The 19,229-nt window shown below is 35.1% G+C and overlaps 1 protein-coding gene across 3 annotated transcripts in view; it reads left to right on the plus strand.

Moving 5' to 3' along the window:
- Positions 1-19,229, plus strand: part of DNAI4 (dynein axonemal intermediate chain 4) — an 87,029-nt gene that overhangs the window by 3,790 nt on the left and 64,010 nt on the right. For all 3 annotated transcript variants that reach the window (XM_070592222.1, XM_070592225.1, XM_070592224.1), the window contains exons 2-4: positions 5,313-5,490; positions 17,502-17,686; positions 19,097-19,209. In XM_070592222.1, coding sequence (XP_070448323.1) covers positions 5,313-5,490; positions 17,502-17,686; positions 19,097-19,209 — 476 coding nt within the window. The remainder of the gene's footprint in view (positions 1-5,312; positions 5,491-17,501; positions 17,687-19,096; positions 19,210-19,229) is intronic.

A 19,229-nucleotide genomic window follows, 5' to 3' on the forward strand; every position in this document is an offset into this window, starting at 1 on the left:
GATAAACATGGCCCCTTCCCATAAAACTTATAGTCAAGGTTTCTGAGAGTTTACTGAGAATGCTCTCTCATAAGATCCCAGTAACTACATAACTGATAAGTGTCACATCATTCGCTAATTCATTTCCCTTTAGGTTCCTGTAGGGAATAAAAGAGGAGGAGCTGGGTTGTGAGTAAATGTGGTAGGGTTTCATTGTGCCTGTGTTCAGTTTGAGATGTCTGGTGGACATGTAGCTGGAGCTAACCAGTAGCCTGGTAAACATTCAAGCATGAAGACTGAGAGAATTTTTTTAGTTGAATATAATGATTTTGGGATTATTCATTCGTTCAACAAATATTTATTAAGCAGCTACTGTGTTTTGGGTACTATTGTAGGCAATAGGGGTATAGCAGGGAACAAAATAGCCCCAAATCCCTACCCTCATGGAACTTAGATCTAATTAGGGGGCAGGGTGAGAACAGCTAATTCACGAGATAAATAAGTAAAAGATAACATTATGTTAGCTAGTAAGAAGTACCAAGGAGAAAAATAAAGCAAGGGGATATGAAGATTTAAGATGTATTTGACATTTTTAGATAGGGGAGCCAGGGTAGGCCACACTAAGAAGGTGGTTTTAGGTAAAGACCTGAGGGAAGTGAGGATGCTAAGCATGTGCATGTACGGAGAAGTCCATTCCAGGCAAAGGGAACAGCAAGGGCAAAGGCTCTGATACGGAAATATGCCTGGCATGTGTGAGGAATACCAAGGAGACCAATGTGACTGGGGCAGAGTCAACAGGGGAGAGAGCAGTGATCATGAAGTCAGAGCCCTACTGGATGCACGTAGGACTTTTTAGGTCATAGTAGCAAGTTAGGCTTTTACTCAGAATGAGATGGGAAATGAATGGAGGGTTTCAACTAGAGTAGCGACATGATCAACTTGTGTTTGAAAGAATGACTCTGGTTGTGGTGTAGAGAACAGACTTCAAAGGATTGAGGTGAAGCGAGAAGATGAGTTAGGAGGCTACTGCAACTTCCAAGAAAGAGAGGATAGTGTTTGGACCAGGATGGTGGCAACAGAGTGGTTCTGAAGGTTGGATTCTAGATATATTTTGAAGTTTTTTCACCCAAGAAACTGGAAGAATAGCTCAAAGAATAGCTAGAAGAATTTGTTACCTTTAACAAAAGCGGAGAAAGACTAAGAGGAGTAGGTTCGCCGGACAGGGTGAGGGCGAGGTTGTGAGGAGCTCAGTTTTGGACATGCTAATTTTGAGTTAGAGATGTCGAGCAGGCAAAAGGATATGTGGGTCTAGGATTCACATGAGCCGTCCATTAGAGATATATATTTGGGAGTCATTATTATATAGATGGCATTTAAATCATGGCATTGGATGAATTCACCTAGGCTATGAGTATAGACAGAAATGAGAAGACCAAGGAGGAACACTGCAGAAGAAGTAGAAGGAGATCTGGGTAAGGGAAGTATCCTGCAATCCAAGTTAAAGAAAACAAAGTCAAAGCAAAAAGAATGATGATTTGGGTAAATTCTGCTGATAAGTAAGATGAGAACAGCCAAGGACATTACAAGAAAAGAAAGCTACAGACTAATATCTCTCATAAACATAAATGCAAAAATCCTCAACAAAATATTAGTAAATAGAATCCAATAATATAAAATATGAATTAGGGCCAGCCCCATGGCCGAGTGGTTAAGTTCACACGCTCCACTTCGACGGCCCAGACTTGAGCTGGTTGAGATCCTAGGTGCGGACATGGCAGCACTTGTCAGGCCACGTTGAGGCAGCATCCCAGATGCCACAACTAGAAGGACTCACAACTAAAAAAAAAAATACACAACTATGTGCTGGGGGGATTTGGGGAGAAAAAAACAGGAAAAAAAAAAAGAAGATTGGCAACAGTTGTTAGCTCAGGTGCCAATCTTTAAGAAAAACCTTTCTAGCCTCTGTAAACTTGATGCGTTAACATCTGCCCTGCATGCATAGGTCCAACATGGACATGGACAACCTGATCTGCCTGAGTCACCTTGCCTTGGCTTCCTGCTTCCCTGGTTGCCCTTCGCCCCCACTAGGGGCCAAAATTTTCCAATATAAACCAACTGAAGCATAGTCCACCCCTCAACCACCTCCCTTATCTGGCTCTCACACTCTAGGCCACTATACACCTTTCCTAATCACTCTACAGCCAGATAGAGACAACTAGGGATGGCCTCTATGCCCCAGAACCCACTGAAATTATTCAAACTAGCCAATCCTACCCCTGCACATATGTATTAACCATGGAAGGAAGAAAATGATAAAAATCAGAGCAGAGGTAAATGAAATAGAGACTAAAAAAATAGAAAAAACTAATGAAACCAAGAGCTGGTTCTTTGAAAAGATAAACAAAATTGACAAACCCTTAGCTAGACTCACCAAGAAAAAAGGAGAGAAGGTTCAACGAAATAAAATCGGAAATGAAAGAAACATGGTTAATACATATGTGCAGGCTTAAAGTAAGAAGATAATTGGAAGTAATCAAAGTTTTGGTTTGGCCAGTAAGTACAGTGTATTTAAAGAAGGAAAAGAGGGGTGAGAGTGTAAATAAGATGTGATTATAATAATTAACTATGGATTCTATTAATTAACCTTAAGCTCAAAAGAGAAGAGATTGCATGAGAGGTGTGGGTGAGGGTGTAAAATGTAGAATCAAGAGCTCGAAGGTCTTAATAGAATTGAAGGATGGTTGAAGCTGGGGGTTAAGAGGGTGTATAAGCTAGGAAAATAGGAAGTGATGCTTGACCTTGCTAAGGACAAGGTCAAATGTATGACCATGGGAATAAGTAGCTGATGTAACAAGGAGGACAAGATCATTTACGTGAGAAGACTCTGAGGAGCTAAGAGCCCATGGTATTAGGATTACTTTCATGGATATTGAAGTACTCAGGAATTATGCCAGGAGTAGTTTTGAAGAGAAAGTCAGTAATTGAGGACATAAAATCTTCAGGGGATGGGAGAGAGGAGGTGCTGGTGATGATTGTGGACTGCCATAAGGAAGTGGAATACAAGTAGTCATTGAAACCATGAGTTTTGTTAAATTTACTCTGGGATAGTGTATATAGTGAAAAAACAGATAACTGAGGTTTAAGCTTAAGTGTAATCTTCAAATAAAAAGAATGGGAGGGCTGGATTTTGTAAGGATAGTAGGACAGAAGGTCAAGGAGAAAGAAAATAAGAGTTGAAAATTATGGGAAAAGAGTGATTCAATGGATGAATTGTGGATTTTGTGTTAAATAGAGAAAGAAGAGAAACCTAAAAGGTCCTGATTAATTGATAGAAAATGGAAAGTTCAGGTGATTAGAGGTTCCAAGGAGGCTGATGAATAGGAGACGGCAGTGTCACGGGAACCAATTGGAGAAGTCAATTTTAAGTAGAAGGGGGAATGGTGAACTGTCAGATGCTATAAAGATAAGTCCTGAAAAGAGTCCCTTGGATCTGACAATTTGGAGCACTAGGTGATTTAAGTGAAAGTCGTCTCTTTGCAGTGGGGGAGGAGAGGGTGGAACTAGATCACAGTGAATTACGGAGCAAATAAGAGGAGTGAGGAAGTAGACAGTATTATTGACGAATATTGTGAAAGGAAGGAGAGATATAGTAGTAGATAGAGGAAGACATAGCTAAAGGAAAGATTTCTAAGTTGAGGGGATGACTGGAGTACAATTACATGCTCCAGGGAAAAAGATAGGAAATGAGATGGAGGAGACAGGGAATTATCGATGGAGAAGAGTCCCTGAGAAAGCAGTAGGAGACAGGTTTCAGAGCACACGTAGCAAGATTAGCCTTAGATGAGAATGGCAATTCTTTTGCTGAACAAGGAAGAAAATAAAAGGATGGATTTAGGTGAGTTTGTAGGATATGAAAGAAGAATATAATGAAAGTGGAGAAGTTATTTAAGGAGTTTTTACCTGATTGATCCTTTTTATTTTCTTAGAGATGTTGGAGTAAAGTCATTTAGAGACTAAAGGAGGAACAATAGAGTAGGATACTTAAAAAGAATGTAAATTTGAAATAGGGCATGAATGGGATTCATTTATTCATTTATTTTTAAAATTCTTATTTACTGCCCACAATATACTCGGCACTATCCTGGGTGCTAAGGATACAGCAATGAACAAAACAAGGTTCTGGCCCTAAAGATGAGGATGGAAAAACAGCAAAGTGCCAAGTGATAATAAAGGCTGTGAAGAAAAATAAAATATGAATAGAGGATTGATTGTTGTCATTTAAAAATATTTTGTTCCTGTCTGATCTTTTATGATTTGAAAAATAAAAGTATTGTTACAAATATTTTCTTTGGAAACGTATTTCATTTCTATAACATAAGGGAAGATCATCCTCGTTTTATAGAAATCCACAGTATAATGAGACTACTAGAATGAATGATAAGGTGGGTTTTTGTCTTAAGGAATTGAGAGAGTAGAGCCAAAAGTGAAATCGTGTTTTTTCTGCTGGAGACAAACATTTTGATTATAACTTCTCTTCTTATTAAAAATTACTATGTAGGGGCCGGCCTAGGGGCACAGCAGTGAAGTTCGCACATTCTGCTTCCGCAGTCCGGGATTCGCTGGCTCAGATCCCGGGTGCAGACCCAGCACTGCTTGTCAAGCCATGCTGTAGCAGGTGTCCCACATATAAAGGGGAGGAAGATGGGCATGGATGTTAGCTCAGGGCCAGTCTTCCTCAGCAAAAAAGAGGAGGATTGGCGGTAGTGTTAGCTCAGGGCTGATCTTCCTCAAAAAAAAAAACATTACCGTGTAATTGTTCACGCAGGAACATGATATTCTTTCCCAGGTTTTATTACTCATGCTTCAATCTGTCTATCTAACTGCACTCTGTACTTGTTTGTGCTCACTGTGTGCCGGGCACTTCCTAGCAACAGTGTATAAATTAATTCACTTAGTCCTCATAATAACCTATGGGTAGGTACTATTATTATTATCCTCACCGTACAGATAAGGAAACTGAGACCCGGAGAAATCAGTGTAGACTTCCGACCTAACTGCCTGGGTTCAAATTTCCACACTAATAGGAATGTTTCCCTCCAAGCCTCTTGATTTTATGTAAAATAATATTAATAGCAACCTCTTAAAGTTATGTTGAAGAAAAAGTGACATAATGCATGGAAACATTCTATGCTTACACACAGTTCTAAAGTAGCTATTATTTCTTGTTTATACTTTAGATTTTTTCATGTTTCTGAATGTGTCTTTTTTTTATTGTTGGTTAGTTTTTCTTCAATTGTGGATCCTCTGTATTATGTTTTCTTTTCCTCCTATAGGACTATTACCTCACAGCCGAAGTCCATTAGCTTTCCTGGTAAGGTAAAGGCAACGCAAACAAGAGGATATTTTGGTGCAAACCAAAGCAGAATGGCTGTTTCAAGAACTGCGATGATTCTACCTGACATGAAATCAGCAGAAAAACTGAATAGTCCCACCTCAAGGACAGTCACACAGGTAATATTCTTTAGAATTCTGAGTTTATTTGAAAATGATGTCATGAAGAACTTGATGGAAATGTTAAAGGTAGAAAATATACTGCTTTGAAATAAGCGTTCGCCTCTAATATTGATATATTGATTTTGTTGCAGTCTTTACCACATAAAATATCATACAGCATGGGGGCTGGCCCCGTGGCCGAGTGTTTAGGTTCGCGCGCTTGGCTGCAGGCGGCCCAGTGTTTCGTTGGTTCGAATCCTGGGCACGGACATGGCACTGCTCATCAAGTCACGCTGAGGCAGCGTCCCACATGCCACAACTAGAAAGACCCACAACGAAGAATATACAACTATGTATGGGGGGGCTTTGGGGAGAAAAAGGAAAAAATAAAATCTTTAAAAAAAAATATCATACAGCATAATAGTGGCAGTTGGGTCTTATAGTCCAATGTTAGTAATAAGAATATTGGTGTAGAATGAGGAAAGTCTACTCATGACCTTAAGAGCTAGTTGGTTATAATATTAATTGTAGCTAATTCAGCTGTAATGTGGATAGTACAGCTGTCATCCACTCTTCTTTGCAATGTAGTCTAGAAAATATCATACAGTGAATTGTCATAAAATTGGTTATCTCATTAGAAAACATAATTAAGGACTGACTTTTTTAAATTTTTAATCAAAGAATAATGTATACAGAAGAGTATATAATGTATAAATTTGAATGGGCTAGGCAATGATTTTTCAGATATGACACCAAAAACACACTCCATTAAAGATAAAATTGGTAAACTGGACTTTGTCAAAATTAAAACTTCTGGTCTTTGAAAGACATTGCTAACAGAATGGAAGGAAAAGCCAGACAATGGGGAAAAATTAATCGCAAGGCATTTATCTGATAAAGTACCTGTATCCAAAATACATAAACAATATTAAGACAAGCTAATTTTAAAAATGAGCACAACATTTGAAAAAACGCTTCACCAAAGTACATGTACGGATGGCAAATGAGCCCCAAAAGATGATCCACATTAGTCATGAGGGAAATGCAAATTAAAACCATAAGTTTCTGCTTCACACCTATTAGAATAGCTAAAATTAAGAGACTGACCATGCCAAAGGTTGGCCAGGTTGTAGAGGAAGTAGAACTCTCATACACTGCTGGAAGGAGTGGAAAATGAAAAACAATTTGGCAGCTTATCAAATGTTAAATAAATACCGACTGGATCATTCAGCCATTCTACTTCTAGGTGTTTACTCAAGAGAAAAAAAAAGCATATGTTTATACAAAGAGTAGTACATGAATATTTATAGCAGCTTTTTGTATAATAGCCAAAAAAGGAAATAACCCTAAGATAATTTTAAGAAATTAATATTACGTATTTGTGTAAATATTCCATGTGCTATGATCTTAGCTCAGGCTGCTATAACAAAGTACTGTAGACTGGGTGGCTTAGAAACAAAGAAGTTTGTTTCTCACATTTCTGCCGCTGGAAGTCCACGATTAGGATGCCAGTGTGCTCAGGTTCTGGTGAGGATACTTTTCCAGGTTGCAGACCGCCAATTTCTCATTATATCCTCACATGGCAGACATTTTGCTAGCTCTCTGGCCTCTTTTCCTAAGGGAACTAATCCCATTCATGAGGGCTCCAACTTCATGACTTAATTCTCTCTCAAAGATTCCACCTCCCAATATCATCTCGTTGGGATTAGGATTCTAACATATCAATTTTGGGGGTACGCAAACATTCAGTCCATAACAATTGTATACACATTATATGCATTATGTATATATTGTACATTCATATATACAGTACATACATATTACATAGTATTAACAATACTATGTAAAAGGAATAATGCATGCAAGCTTGTTCCAACACTTAAAAATCAGTACTACTTGCTGTATTAAAGACTGAAAACAAAAAGTAATCATCACAACAAATAAAGAAAAAGCATTTGAAAAAAATTCAATATCCATTCATGATTTTTAAAACAACATTTTTTAAAAGCCTTTCAACTGACTTGAAAAAGAAAAGATTTCCTCAGGGGCGTTCTGAAAAACCCACAGATAGCATCCTACTCAATGATGAAAGACTGAAAGCTTTTCCCCTAAGATAAGGAATAAGGATGCCCACTTTCACCACTTCTGTTCAACATAGTAGTCAGGTGTCCTAGACAGAGCAATTAGGCAAAAAAAAAAAAAAAAAAAAAAGAGAAAGAAAGAAAAGTCATCCAAAGTGGGAAGGAAGAAGTAAAATTATCTCAGTTCACAGATGATATGATCTTATATGTGGAAAACCCTAAAGACTCCACATGAAAAACTGTTAGAACTGATAAATCCAGCAAAGCTGTAAGATGCAAAATTAACACAAAAAATTCTGTTGCATTTCTATATACCAGCAATGGAAAATTCAAAAAGAAAATTAAGAAAAAGATTTTGATTTACAATAGCATCAAAAAGCATAAAATACTTAGGAATAAACTTAACTAGGGATGTGAAAGACTTGTACACTGATGACTACAAAAATTGCTGAAAGAAATCAAAGACAATAAATGGGAAGACATCCTTTGTTCATGAATTGGAAGACAATATTGTATTCAATACTAACCAAAGTAATCCACAGATTCAAGGCAATCCCTATCATAATCCCAATGACTTTTTTTTCAGAAATATAAAAAGGCATCCTAAAATTCGTATGGAATATGAAGGGACCCCAAATAGCTAAAACAATCTCGATAAAGAAGAACAAAGTTGGAGGTCTCACACTTCCTGATTTCAAGACTTGTTACAAAGCTGCAGTAATCACAGTGTAGCACTGGCATGAAGACAGACATATAGAACAATGGAATAGAATAGAGAGTCCAGAAATAAACCCTCAGATATGTGGTCAAATGATTTTCAACAAGGATGCCAAGACTATGCAATGGGGAAAGGATGGTCTTTTCAACAAAGATATTGGGAAAACTGGATATCTACATGCAAAAGAATGAGATAGGACTCTGACTTTACACCATATAAAAAATAACAGTCCGGAAAGCAGCAGAAGAAAAACAGTGTATCTCTTGTGAGGGAACCCCAATAAAGTTAACAGATAAATTTTCAGCAAAAACAATGAGGCAGGAAGGCAGAGGATACAATATTTGAAGTTGTCAAAGAAAAAACTGTCAACCAAGAATCTTATATTCAGCAAAGCTATCATTCAAAAATGAAGATGAAATAGTTTCCCAGATAAGCAAGAACTGAAAGAATTTATTGCTTGCAGATCCACCTTACTCAAAATACTAAGGAAAATTCTTCACCTTGAAAGCGAGTAACCCCAGATGGTAATTCATATCCACACAAACGAAGAACACCAGCACATGTAATTATAACAACACTATTAATGTATTTACTCCTTTTTAAATCTTATTTGAAAAAAATTATATAAAATAACAGATATATATGTATTATTGGGCCTATGACATTAGAAATGTAATATGTGTGTAATATATTTGCCAATAATAGCACAAAGAAGGTGGGTAGGAGCAAAGCTGTAACGCACTAAGGAAATGATGACAAATGGTAAAATGATAATTATAGCACTGTGTTGTGTTTGTAACATTAATAGTTGTAATGTGTATAAAAATGATACCATGAAAGGGGGGAATAGTGAATAGAGCTACACAGAAGCAATACTTTAATATATTACTGCAATTAAGCTAATAAAAATCCAAAGCTGATTTTGACAAGATGTGTATGGTAAGCCCTAGAACAACCACTTAGAAAAGCGTCAAAAATATAGTGAAAAAAATCATTATTAAAATTAAAATGATACATTAGAAAATATTCACTTAATGCAGAAAAAAGTAATAAAGGAGGAATAAAGGACAAACAGATATGAGACATATGGAACACATAAAGTAAAATGGTAGATATAAATCCAACTATATCAATAGGAATATTAAATGTAGATGGATTAAACAATCCAAATAAAGGGCACAGATTGTCAGACTTATAAAAAAAATGATCCAATGATATCCTGTTTACAGGAGACATACGTTGGTTTCAAAGATACAAAGAGACTGAAGTAAAAGGGTGGTAAAGGATGTATTACAAGAACACCAACCACAAGAAAGGTGAAGTGGCTGTACTGATACAAGACAAAATAGACTTGAGGACAAAAAAAAGTTACTAGAGATAAAGAGAGACATTTTATAATGATAGAAGAGTCAATCCAATAGGAAGATAGAAAAATTATAAGCATGTATGCACGCAATAGCAGTGACAAAACATATTTTTTAAAAACTGACAGAAATGAAAGAAGAAATAGACAATTCAACAATGATAGTAGGAAACTTCAATCCCACTTTCAATAATGGACAGAACAACTAGACAAAAGTTCAACAAGGAAATAGAAGACTGGAACAATACTATAAACCAACTAGAACTAACAGACATCTACAAAATACTCCACCCAACATGCAAGAAAATCTACATTCTTCTCAAGAACATGAAACATTCTATGGGATAGACCATATACAAGGCCAGAACTCAACAGTCTTAAAAGGGTAGAAATAATACAAATTATGTTCTCTAACCATAATGAAATGAAATTAGAAATAATAACAGGGAAAAACCAGGAAAACTCATAGATATATGTAAATTAGACAACACACGCCTAAATAACCATAGGTCAAAGGAGATATCAAAAGGGAAATAAGAAAATACTTTGAGATGATTGCTAATCAAGACACAATATGCCAAAGCTTACAGGATGCAGCTAAAGCAGTGCTTAAGGGATATTTATACATGTAAGTGCCTACATTAGAAAGAGGAAACATCTAGAATCAATAACGTAACCTTCCACCTTAAGAAACTGGAAAGAATACAAAATAAGCAGAAGGAAGGAAATAGTATAGATTAGAGTAGAAATTAGTGAGATATTGAATAGAAAATCAATAGAGAAAATTAATGAAACCCAAAGTTTGTTCTTTGAAAAGATCAACAAAATAGGTAAACCTTTAACTAGTTTGACCAAGAAAAGAAAAAGACTCAAAATACTAAAATCAGAATTGAAAGAGGGTACATCACCACCAGCCCTACAGAAATAAAAGGATCATTATAAATGATAAATCGTATGCCAACAAGTTAGAAAACTTACATGAAATGGACATATTCCTAAAAATACACAAGCTACCAGGGGAGCTGACTCAAGAAGAAATAGACAATCTGAGTACACTTATAATAAGGGAAGAGACCAGATCAGTAATAAAGAAATAGATATAGGTAGGTAAATAGGTAGACAGACAGATAAATAAATAAATCCTACCCGTAATGAAAAGCCCAGGGCTAGGTAGGTCTTCGTTGAATTCTACCACACATTTAAAGAACTAATACCAGTTCTTCACAAATTCTTCCAAAAAATAGAAGAGGAGGGAACACTTCCTGACTTGTTTTGAGACCAGTATTACCCTGAATCAAAACCAGACAAAAATATCACAAGAAAACTATAGACCACTATCTCTTATGAATATGCAAACATCCTCAACAAAATTCTAGCAAGCCAAATCTAGCAACATATAAAAAGAATTCTACACCATGACTGCCTTACTTTGCTAAGGGTGCCGTAACAAAATACCACAGACTGGGTGGCTTAAACAACAGAAATGTATTATTCTGGAGGCTAGATGTCCAAGAGTAAGGTATTGGCAGGTTTAGTAATTTCGGAGGCATCTCTCCTTGGCTTGCAGATGGCCACCTTCTTGCTGTGTGCTTACATGGCCTTTTGTTTGTGTGTGGTCATCTCTGGTGTCTCTTTCTCATAACTACTTTTCCTTCAAGGACACTAGTCAGATTGGAATAGGGTCTCATTTTAACTTAATTATCTCTTTAATGGCCTTATCACTGAATACAGTCACATTTAGAGGTACCAAGGGTTAGGGCTTCAACATATGGATTTGGGGAGAGGCAATTCAGTCCATAACAACAACCAAGTAGGATTTGTCCCAGGGATGCGAAGTAATTTAACGTTTTAATGTCTAAAAATCAATTAATGTAATATCTCATATCAATAGAATAAAAAGCAAAAACCACATGATCACCTCAATAGAGGCAGAAAAAGCACTTGTCAAAATCCAAAATCCTTTCATGACAGAAACACCTAGCAAACTAGGTATAGAAGGGAATTTCCTCAACCTGATAAAGGACATTTATGAAAATCTCACTAACACACTGAGTCGTGAAATACTGGATGCTGTCCTTCTGAGATCAGGACAAGACCAATCCTTCCCACTTCTATTCAACATTGTACTGGAGGTTCTAAATAAGGCAATTAGGCAAGAAAGGGAAATAAAAGGCATCCAGATTGGAAAGGAAGAAGTAAAGCTATCTCTATTTGCAGATGACATATGTTGTATATAGAAATTCCTGAGAAATCTACTAAAAAACTAATGAATGAGTTTTGTTAGGTTGGAGGATGAATGATCAATATAGAAATAAATTGTGTATCTATACACTTGCAATAAACAATTTGAAAATTAAATTAAGAAAATTTTCTTTCACAATAACATCAAAAACAATAAAATACTTAGGAATAAATTTAGTAAGAGAAGTGAAGTATTATGCTCTGGAAACTATGAAACATTATTCAATGAAATTAAAGAAGATCTAACGTATCCCAAATTCATGAATTGGAAGACTTACTGTTGTTAAGATGGTGACACTCCCCAATCTGATCTATCAGTTCAATACAATCCATATCAGAATCCTACCTGACTTCTTTGTGAAAATTGACAATTGATTCTAAAATTCATATGGAATTGCAGGGAACCCAGAATAGCAAAAGATATCCTGAAAAAGAAGAAGAATGTAGGCAGACTGTCACTTTCCAATTTCAAAATTTACTACAAGGCAATGGTAATCAACATAGTGTGTATTGGCACAAAGACAGACAAATAAATCAATGGAATAGAATTGAGAGTTCAGAAATAAACCTGTACATCTATGGTCAACTGATTTTTGATAAGGGTACCAAGACCATTCAACAGGGAAAGAATAGTCGTTTCAATGAATGGTGCTGAGATGACTGGATAGCCACATGCAAAAGAATGAAGTTGGAGCCTTATCTCACATCATATAAAAAAATATCTCAACATGAATCAGAGACCTATATGTAAAAGCTAAAGCTAAAAATCTCTTAGAAGAAAACAGAGGGGTAAATCCTCCTGATGTTGGATTTGGCAAAGGATTCTTAGGTATGACACCAAGAAGATGAATAACAACAACAAAAAAAATAGATGCATGTTTGTGCTTCAAAGGACATAATCAGGAAAGCGAAGAGTCACCCATAGAATGGGAGAAAATGTTTGCAAACCATATATCTGTTAAGGGATTTGTATCTGGAATATATAAAGAGCTCTCACAACTCAATAATAAAGAGACAAATAGCCCAATTAAAAATTGGGCAAAGGATTTGAATACTCATTTCTCCAAAGAAGATATACAAATGGTCAAAAAACACATGAAAAGATACTTGACATCATTAGTCATCAGAGAAATGCAAATCAAAACCAGAATGAAATTCACTCCACACTCGCTAGGATGGTTAGAGTCAAAAAGTCAGAAAACAACAAGTGTTGGTGAGGATGTGAAGAAATCAGAGGTCTTATACACTGCTGATGGAAATGTAAAATGGTCCTGCTACTTTGGAAAACATTGTGGTGGTTCCTCAAAAGGTTGACATAGTATTACCGTATGACGAGAATTTCTATTCCTAGGTCTATATATCCAAGAGAAATTAAGATATATTTCCACAGAGAAACTTGTACATGAATGTTTATAGCAGCATTATTCATAATAGACAAAAAGAGGAAACGACCCAAATGTCCATCAGTGGACAAACGGCTATGCAAAATGTGATATATCCATACAATAGAAGATTATTCGACCATAAAAAAGAATGAGGTACTGATTCACGCTGCAACATGGATGAATCTTGAAACCATTATGCTAAGTGAAACAAGCCAGTCACAAAACACCACGTACTATATGATTCCACTCATATGAAAGTCCAGAATAGGGAAATGTCTGGAGACATGAAATATGTTAGTGGTGGCCTAGGGTTGGGAGGAGAGACAAGGGTTACGGAGCTGAGTTAAAGGATACAGAGTTTCTTCTGGAAGTGATAAAAAGGTTCTAAAATTAGCAGTGTTGATGGCTGCACATATCTCGGATATACTAAAAACCACTGAATTGAACACTTTAAAAATCTATTTTAAAAGATATTTAGTGCATATTGTGTGCCAATTTGTTCCAATTTTTGAATTTTGAAAATTTTGAAAATTACGATAAAATGGAAAAATTCTTTAAAAAAACTTAGATTTTACCAAAAGACAAACAAAAGTGAAAAATTAGAAGCTATTAAAGAAATTAATATGAGTAATTTAAAAGCCTTCCTTCAAAGATAATTCCAGGCCCAGATGGTTTGGCTAGTGCTATAAACAGTACAGGAAAAGTGAGTGTACTCCAAGACTCATTATATGAGCTAGAACTATCTAGATATCAAAATCTGGAACTATAAGTATGAGAAAGAAACATTACACGCCAGTCATACTTGCAAACATAGAGAGAGAAATCCTCAGTAAAATATTAGCAAAATTCGACAACAATAAAAAAAGATAAGACATCATGAGGAAGTTCAGTTCATACTAACAAATTAAGATTGGTTTAACATTTAAAAAGCCACCAGTGTAAAAATTCACCACATTAACAGCTTAAAGGAAAAAAGAGTTATGATCACATCAATACAGATAGAAAGTATCTGATAAGATGAAATATTTATTCATGATTAAAAGGAGAAGATTCTTATGAAACTGAGAATCACTAGGAACTTCCTTAATCTGATTTAGGGTATCTATAAAATCCTACAGCAATGATTATATTTAATGGTGAACATTTCTAAGACAGGATCCACTTCTAGCCAACATTCTTGGAAGTCTTAGCCAGTTCAGTATGGGAAGAAAAAGAAATGAAAAGTATAGGAATTGCAAAGGAGGAAACAAAACTTCAAATATTTATAGATGACACAACTGTCTACATATAAAATTAAAAATCACCTACTGATAATTATCAAATTAATAAGAGAGTTTAGCCAGGTTATTGGATATCAAATTTTTAAAAAGCAATTCTATATTTATATACCAGCAACAAATGGTTCAAAATTACATATTTTTAAATGATACCATTTATAATAGCTCTAAAATTTATTAAGTACTTATGGATAAATAAAAGAAAAGATGCTCATACCTATATTTTCAAAACTATAAAGTTTTATTGGGAGACATTAAAGAAGACCCAAACAATGGAGAAATAGACCATGTTTATGCAGAGAAAGAGCCAATATTGTAAGCATATCAATTATGCCCAAATTTTGATTCATAGATTCTGTACAATTTCAGTCAAATTTTCAGGAGCTTTTTTGTTTTATTATATTTCTTTCTGGAACTCATCTAAGTAATTCCAAAATTTGTATGAAACTGCTAAAGCTTAGAATAGTCAAGATACTCTTGAATAAGAACTTGGTGGAAGGACTTGCTCTCCTAGACATCAAATTTAATAAAAAGTGTAACGTTAGCAAAGGGATAGACAGAGCCTACAATTGACTCAAGGACATCTAAACACTTGTCTTATAACAACCGTGCACTACAGAATAATGTGGAGGTGACAGGATTTTCAAAAACTCTTTTTGAGATAATTGGGTATTCATACAGATTAAAATATATTGGCTTCCTTTCTCATACTATACACAAAACTCAAACCCAGGTATATTATGGATCTAAACATGCAAAACGCCAGATATAAAAACGTCCTCGTAACATCAAGATTGGGAATGGTTTCTTGAATGAGGCATCTGAAGCGTAAACCGTCAAGGGAAATGTGATAAATCTGACTACATTAAGAGTGAGAACTTCTTCATTAAAAGATATCACAAAGAAAATGAACCACAGAGTGAAAGAAGACATTTCCAACACATAAAACTGAAAGGATTCACATTCAGAATATTTTATAAACTCTATTATCAGTTTAAAAAAGACAGAACTCAATAGAAAGAAGTACAAAGGGCTTGAATGGGACATTCTCCTCCAAAAAAGGAAATAAAAATGGGAATAAATATATGAAAAGAAGCTCAAATTTGTGGAAATTAAAATCAAAATGAGATACCTGTAAACCCATACCAGACTAGCTTGAGTTTATAAATCTGACAGTTCTAGTTGTTGATGAGAATGTGGAATAACAACAACTGTCATACAATGCTGGTAATCATGAAAATTGTTACAACCAGTTTGTAGAACAGTTTTGGGTTATCTAATCAAGAGACCCATCAATTCCACATCTATATGCCCCCTAGAGAAATACATTCTCGTGTATACCAATGTATATATTTTATATATAAATGTTTATTGAGACAGTTTTCATGATGGCCCAAAACTGGAAAAAACTTGACGTCTACTAAAAGTAAAATAGATCAGTAAAATATGATATACTAATCCAACAGACTTTAGAATCATCAATAAATGAATGAACTACTGTACATGCAGCAACATGGAGAAATATAAGAACATATTGTTGAACAAAAGATGTCAGACATAATATATGACTATATAAAATTTAAAAACAGGCAAAACTAAATTACATTGACAAACATGATAAATACCAAGTGCTGGAAAAGTCTGGAGCAACAGGAACTCTCATACATTGTTGGCGGGAACCACTTGGGAAAACTTTTTAGTAGTATCTATTTAGAGTGAACATATACATAATCCATTACCCAGTAATTCCACTCTTAGGTATATGCCCAACATGAATTCATACAGCCTATTCAGCAAAACACACGTACAACCATCTTCATAGCACCACCATTTGTAACAGCCGAAAAATTGGAAATTACAGAAATATCCATGAACAATAGAATAGGTAAATTGTGACATATTCACACAATGGAATATTATACAGCAATGAAAATGAGCCATCTACAGCTATACTTAACCATGTGAATTAATCTCACAAATGTACTATTGAACCAAAGAAACCAGTTACCAAAGAGTGCATACTATATGATTCCATCTGAATAAAGTTTAAAAACAGGCAAAGCTAATCCATGGTGTCAGGATAACTTCGGTGGAGCTGGTGACTCTCATGAAAGGAACTTCCAGGATGCTGGTAATTTTCTGCTTCTAAATCTGAGTGCCAGGTACACGGATGTGTTCAGTTTTGAAAATTCGTTAAGCTGTACATCTATATGTACACTTTTCTGTCTGTATATTTTACTTCAATACAAGTTGTCAAAAGTAAATGCTGTCGTTTAGGAATCCATACTTAATGAAACTATAAAAAGAAGAAAGGAGATGATAACCAAAACCAAGCTAATGATTGTCACTGGTGGGGAGGGGAGGCTGTGATCCAGAAGCGGCAAAGGCTGGGGGTGCTATCTATGACCCAGGAGGGGCAAAGTTTTCTGGAGGTGCTATCAATGTTCTAATTTTTTACTTTAGTTGTGATTATAAGATTTGCTTTATATTATTTAATTATATGGTTGTGTTTTAATTGCACTTCTCTGTGTTAAATTTTATAATTAAAAAGATTAAAAATGAACCAAAAACAAATGAACCAAAAATATATAATAATTTGGGAAATGTTTATTAATAAAATGTTAAATGAAACATAATGTTTTTTTAAAGCTTATACATAAAAATTAAATGTACCAAAATATTAATAATCTGGATGAATTATATTTATGCAGTTCTGAATTTTCTAAAAATTAATATATTTTACTTGTATACAGGTAAAACATGAATAAGACTTTTTAAAAAATGTATGCCTAGTGAAAAAACTTTTTAAGCATAAAATCACTTATTTAATATTTCATGTTTATCCTATCCTAGAAACATTATACTTATCTTTTTTCTACTGCTTTTATTTCCATTTTCTAGGACCTATTATTCAGAAACCCAACCTTTTTTACTTATTTTATTTTAAATTACCATTTTCCACAGGTGTTTGATGCAAATGGAGTTGATGTTACTCCCCGACCCCTTTACCGTTCAGATACACACGTTGGTACAGCAAAGCCAAGTAAACTACTGACGTCACAAGAAGGATCACGTGGGTCCGACTATATATCTTCCTATAGCTTTTATCAGAATACGCTAAATCCCAGTATGTTAGGGCAGTTTACAAGGTAGAGTATACAATTCTATAGTTCTTTTTTATATCACACATGTTGTCTTTCAGTATACAATTCTATAGTTCTTTTTTATATCACACATGTTGTCTTTCCATTTAAGTGCATGTATGTAACTTAGATGTCAGTTGTCTTCAGTCTCCCAGCTCTACTCTGTGATGCTCGTGTACCGTCTCCATGTTCCTCTCACGTTTTAAATTAGATGTAGAGCTTTGCATGTCTTAAGAATTTCCTGTACACTTACACCAAAACATTTGTGAAAAAACATGTAGATTTTACTCAAGATTTCCCGAGGAACCGAAAGATGAAGGCTAGCATCACATACCCACAGACATATTTCTTCAGTTTCTTTATGCTGCAAATTATGGGAAGGGGTGGCTTTCCTTTTTTCCCCCTATTCTTTCATACAAATCCCTGTTCTCCTAGGGTTTGATTTCTCTCTTGCTTTATCTTTATTTCTTGTAAATGAAATGTTATGCATTTATTATGTAGATACTTGTATAATTGAAATTAATGCTTACTTATGGTAGAGAAGTTCAGAGTCTTTGCAATAATAAAACAATAGTTTCTAAAATAATCTAAAGATTACAGGCAAATATTTGAGTGTGTAACTTTCAACCTGACAGATTAAAAGTTCCAGATGTTGTCTGAGCATGTGATTTTAGGAGAAAAAATGCTGGTCTAGAGTCGGCCTCCAAATTTGCATGTAGAAGCCATGGGAGTGCTCTGCAAAACAAAGGATGTCCCAGTAATCTGGACTCACCCCTTTGGAGGGCAGTTGGGACTATAAATAGAACAGGAAAAAAAGTATGCAATATCATGGCATAACGTAAAGTTCGTATGTTTAAGGAAGTTACTTTTGGATTCTTCAATATAGTGATTTCCCCCCGAGTCCATAGATTTTCTTTTCATTAAATCTTGAGAGGACCTTTATCAAATTGAATAAGTCACAGTTAAGATGAGATCTGAGTGATGAGCAGAAACATGGAGAAAAATGAAAGGAAAGGTGTTTTGGGCCAAGGCCCTGAAGAGTAAGAGAACTCCACAAGATTAAGGAAACTATAAAAAAAAAAAGGAGTGGGGGATGGAGGGAACAGTGATAATGAAGATGGAGAATATGTGTAGGTAGGCTGAATTATGGATTTTTCTCCTAAATATATTGGGAATCCATTGAAGGACTTTAGGCATAACTTTGCCACGTCTTATTTCGAAGATATATTTTAAATGATTTTTTATTTAAAAAAAACATTAAAAATCAACTCGATGTTTAAAGAACTAATTTATCCATTTTGCCTACCTGATTATAGTATATTTGATTTCTCAGTCTGATAATGCTTTATTTGTGTATTTAGTTTCTTATCATAAGGAATCTAAATCAATGGATAATGTTGTTATTCATTGTTAAAGGTCGGTTTTAGGCAGCAGCACAGTTTCTAAGTCCAGTGTATCGACTACTGAATCGATAACGGAAGACCTAGAAGAGCCATCCTACAAATGGGAAAGATTGGCTAGTTTTACAGGTAATGAAAACACAATCATT

The sequence above is a fragment of the Equus przewalskii genome, chromosome 24 (genome assembly GCF_037783145.1).
Source record: "Equus przewalskii isolate Varuska chromosome 24, EquPr2, whole genome shotgun sequence".
Classification (NCBI taxonomy): domain Eukaryota; kingdom Metazoa; phylum Chordata; class Mammalia; order Perissodactyla; family Equidae; genus Equus; species Equus przewalskii.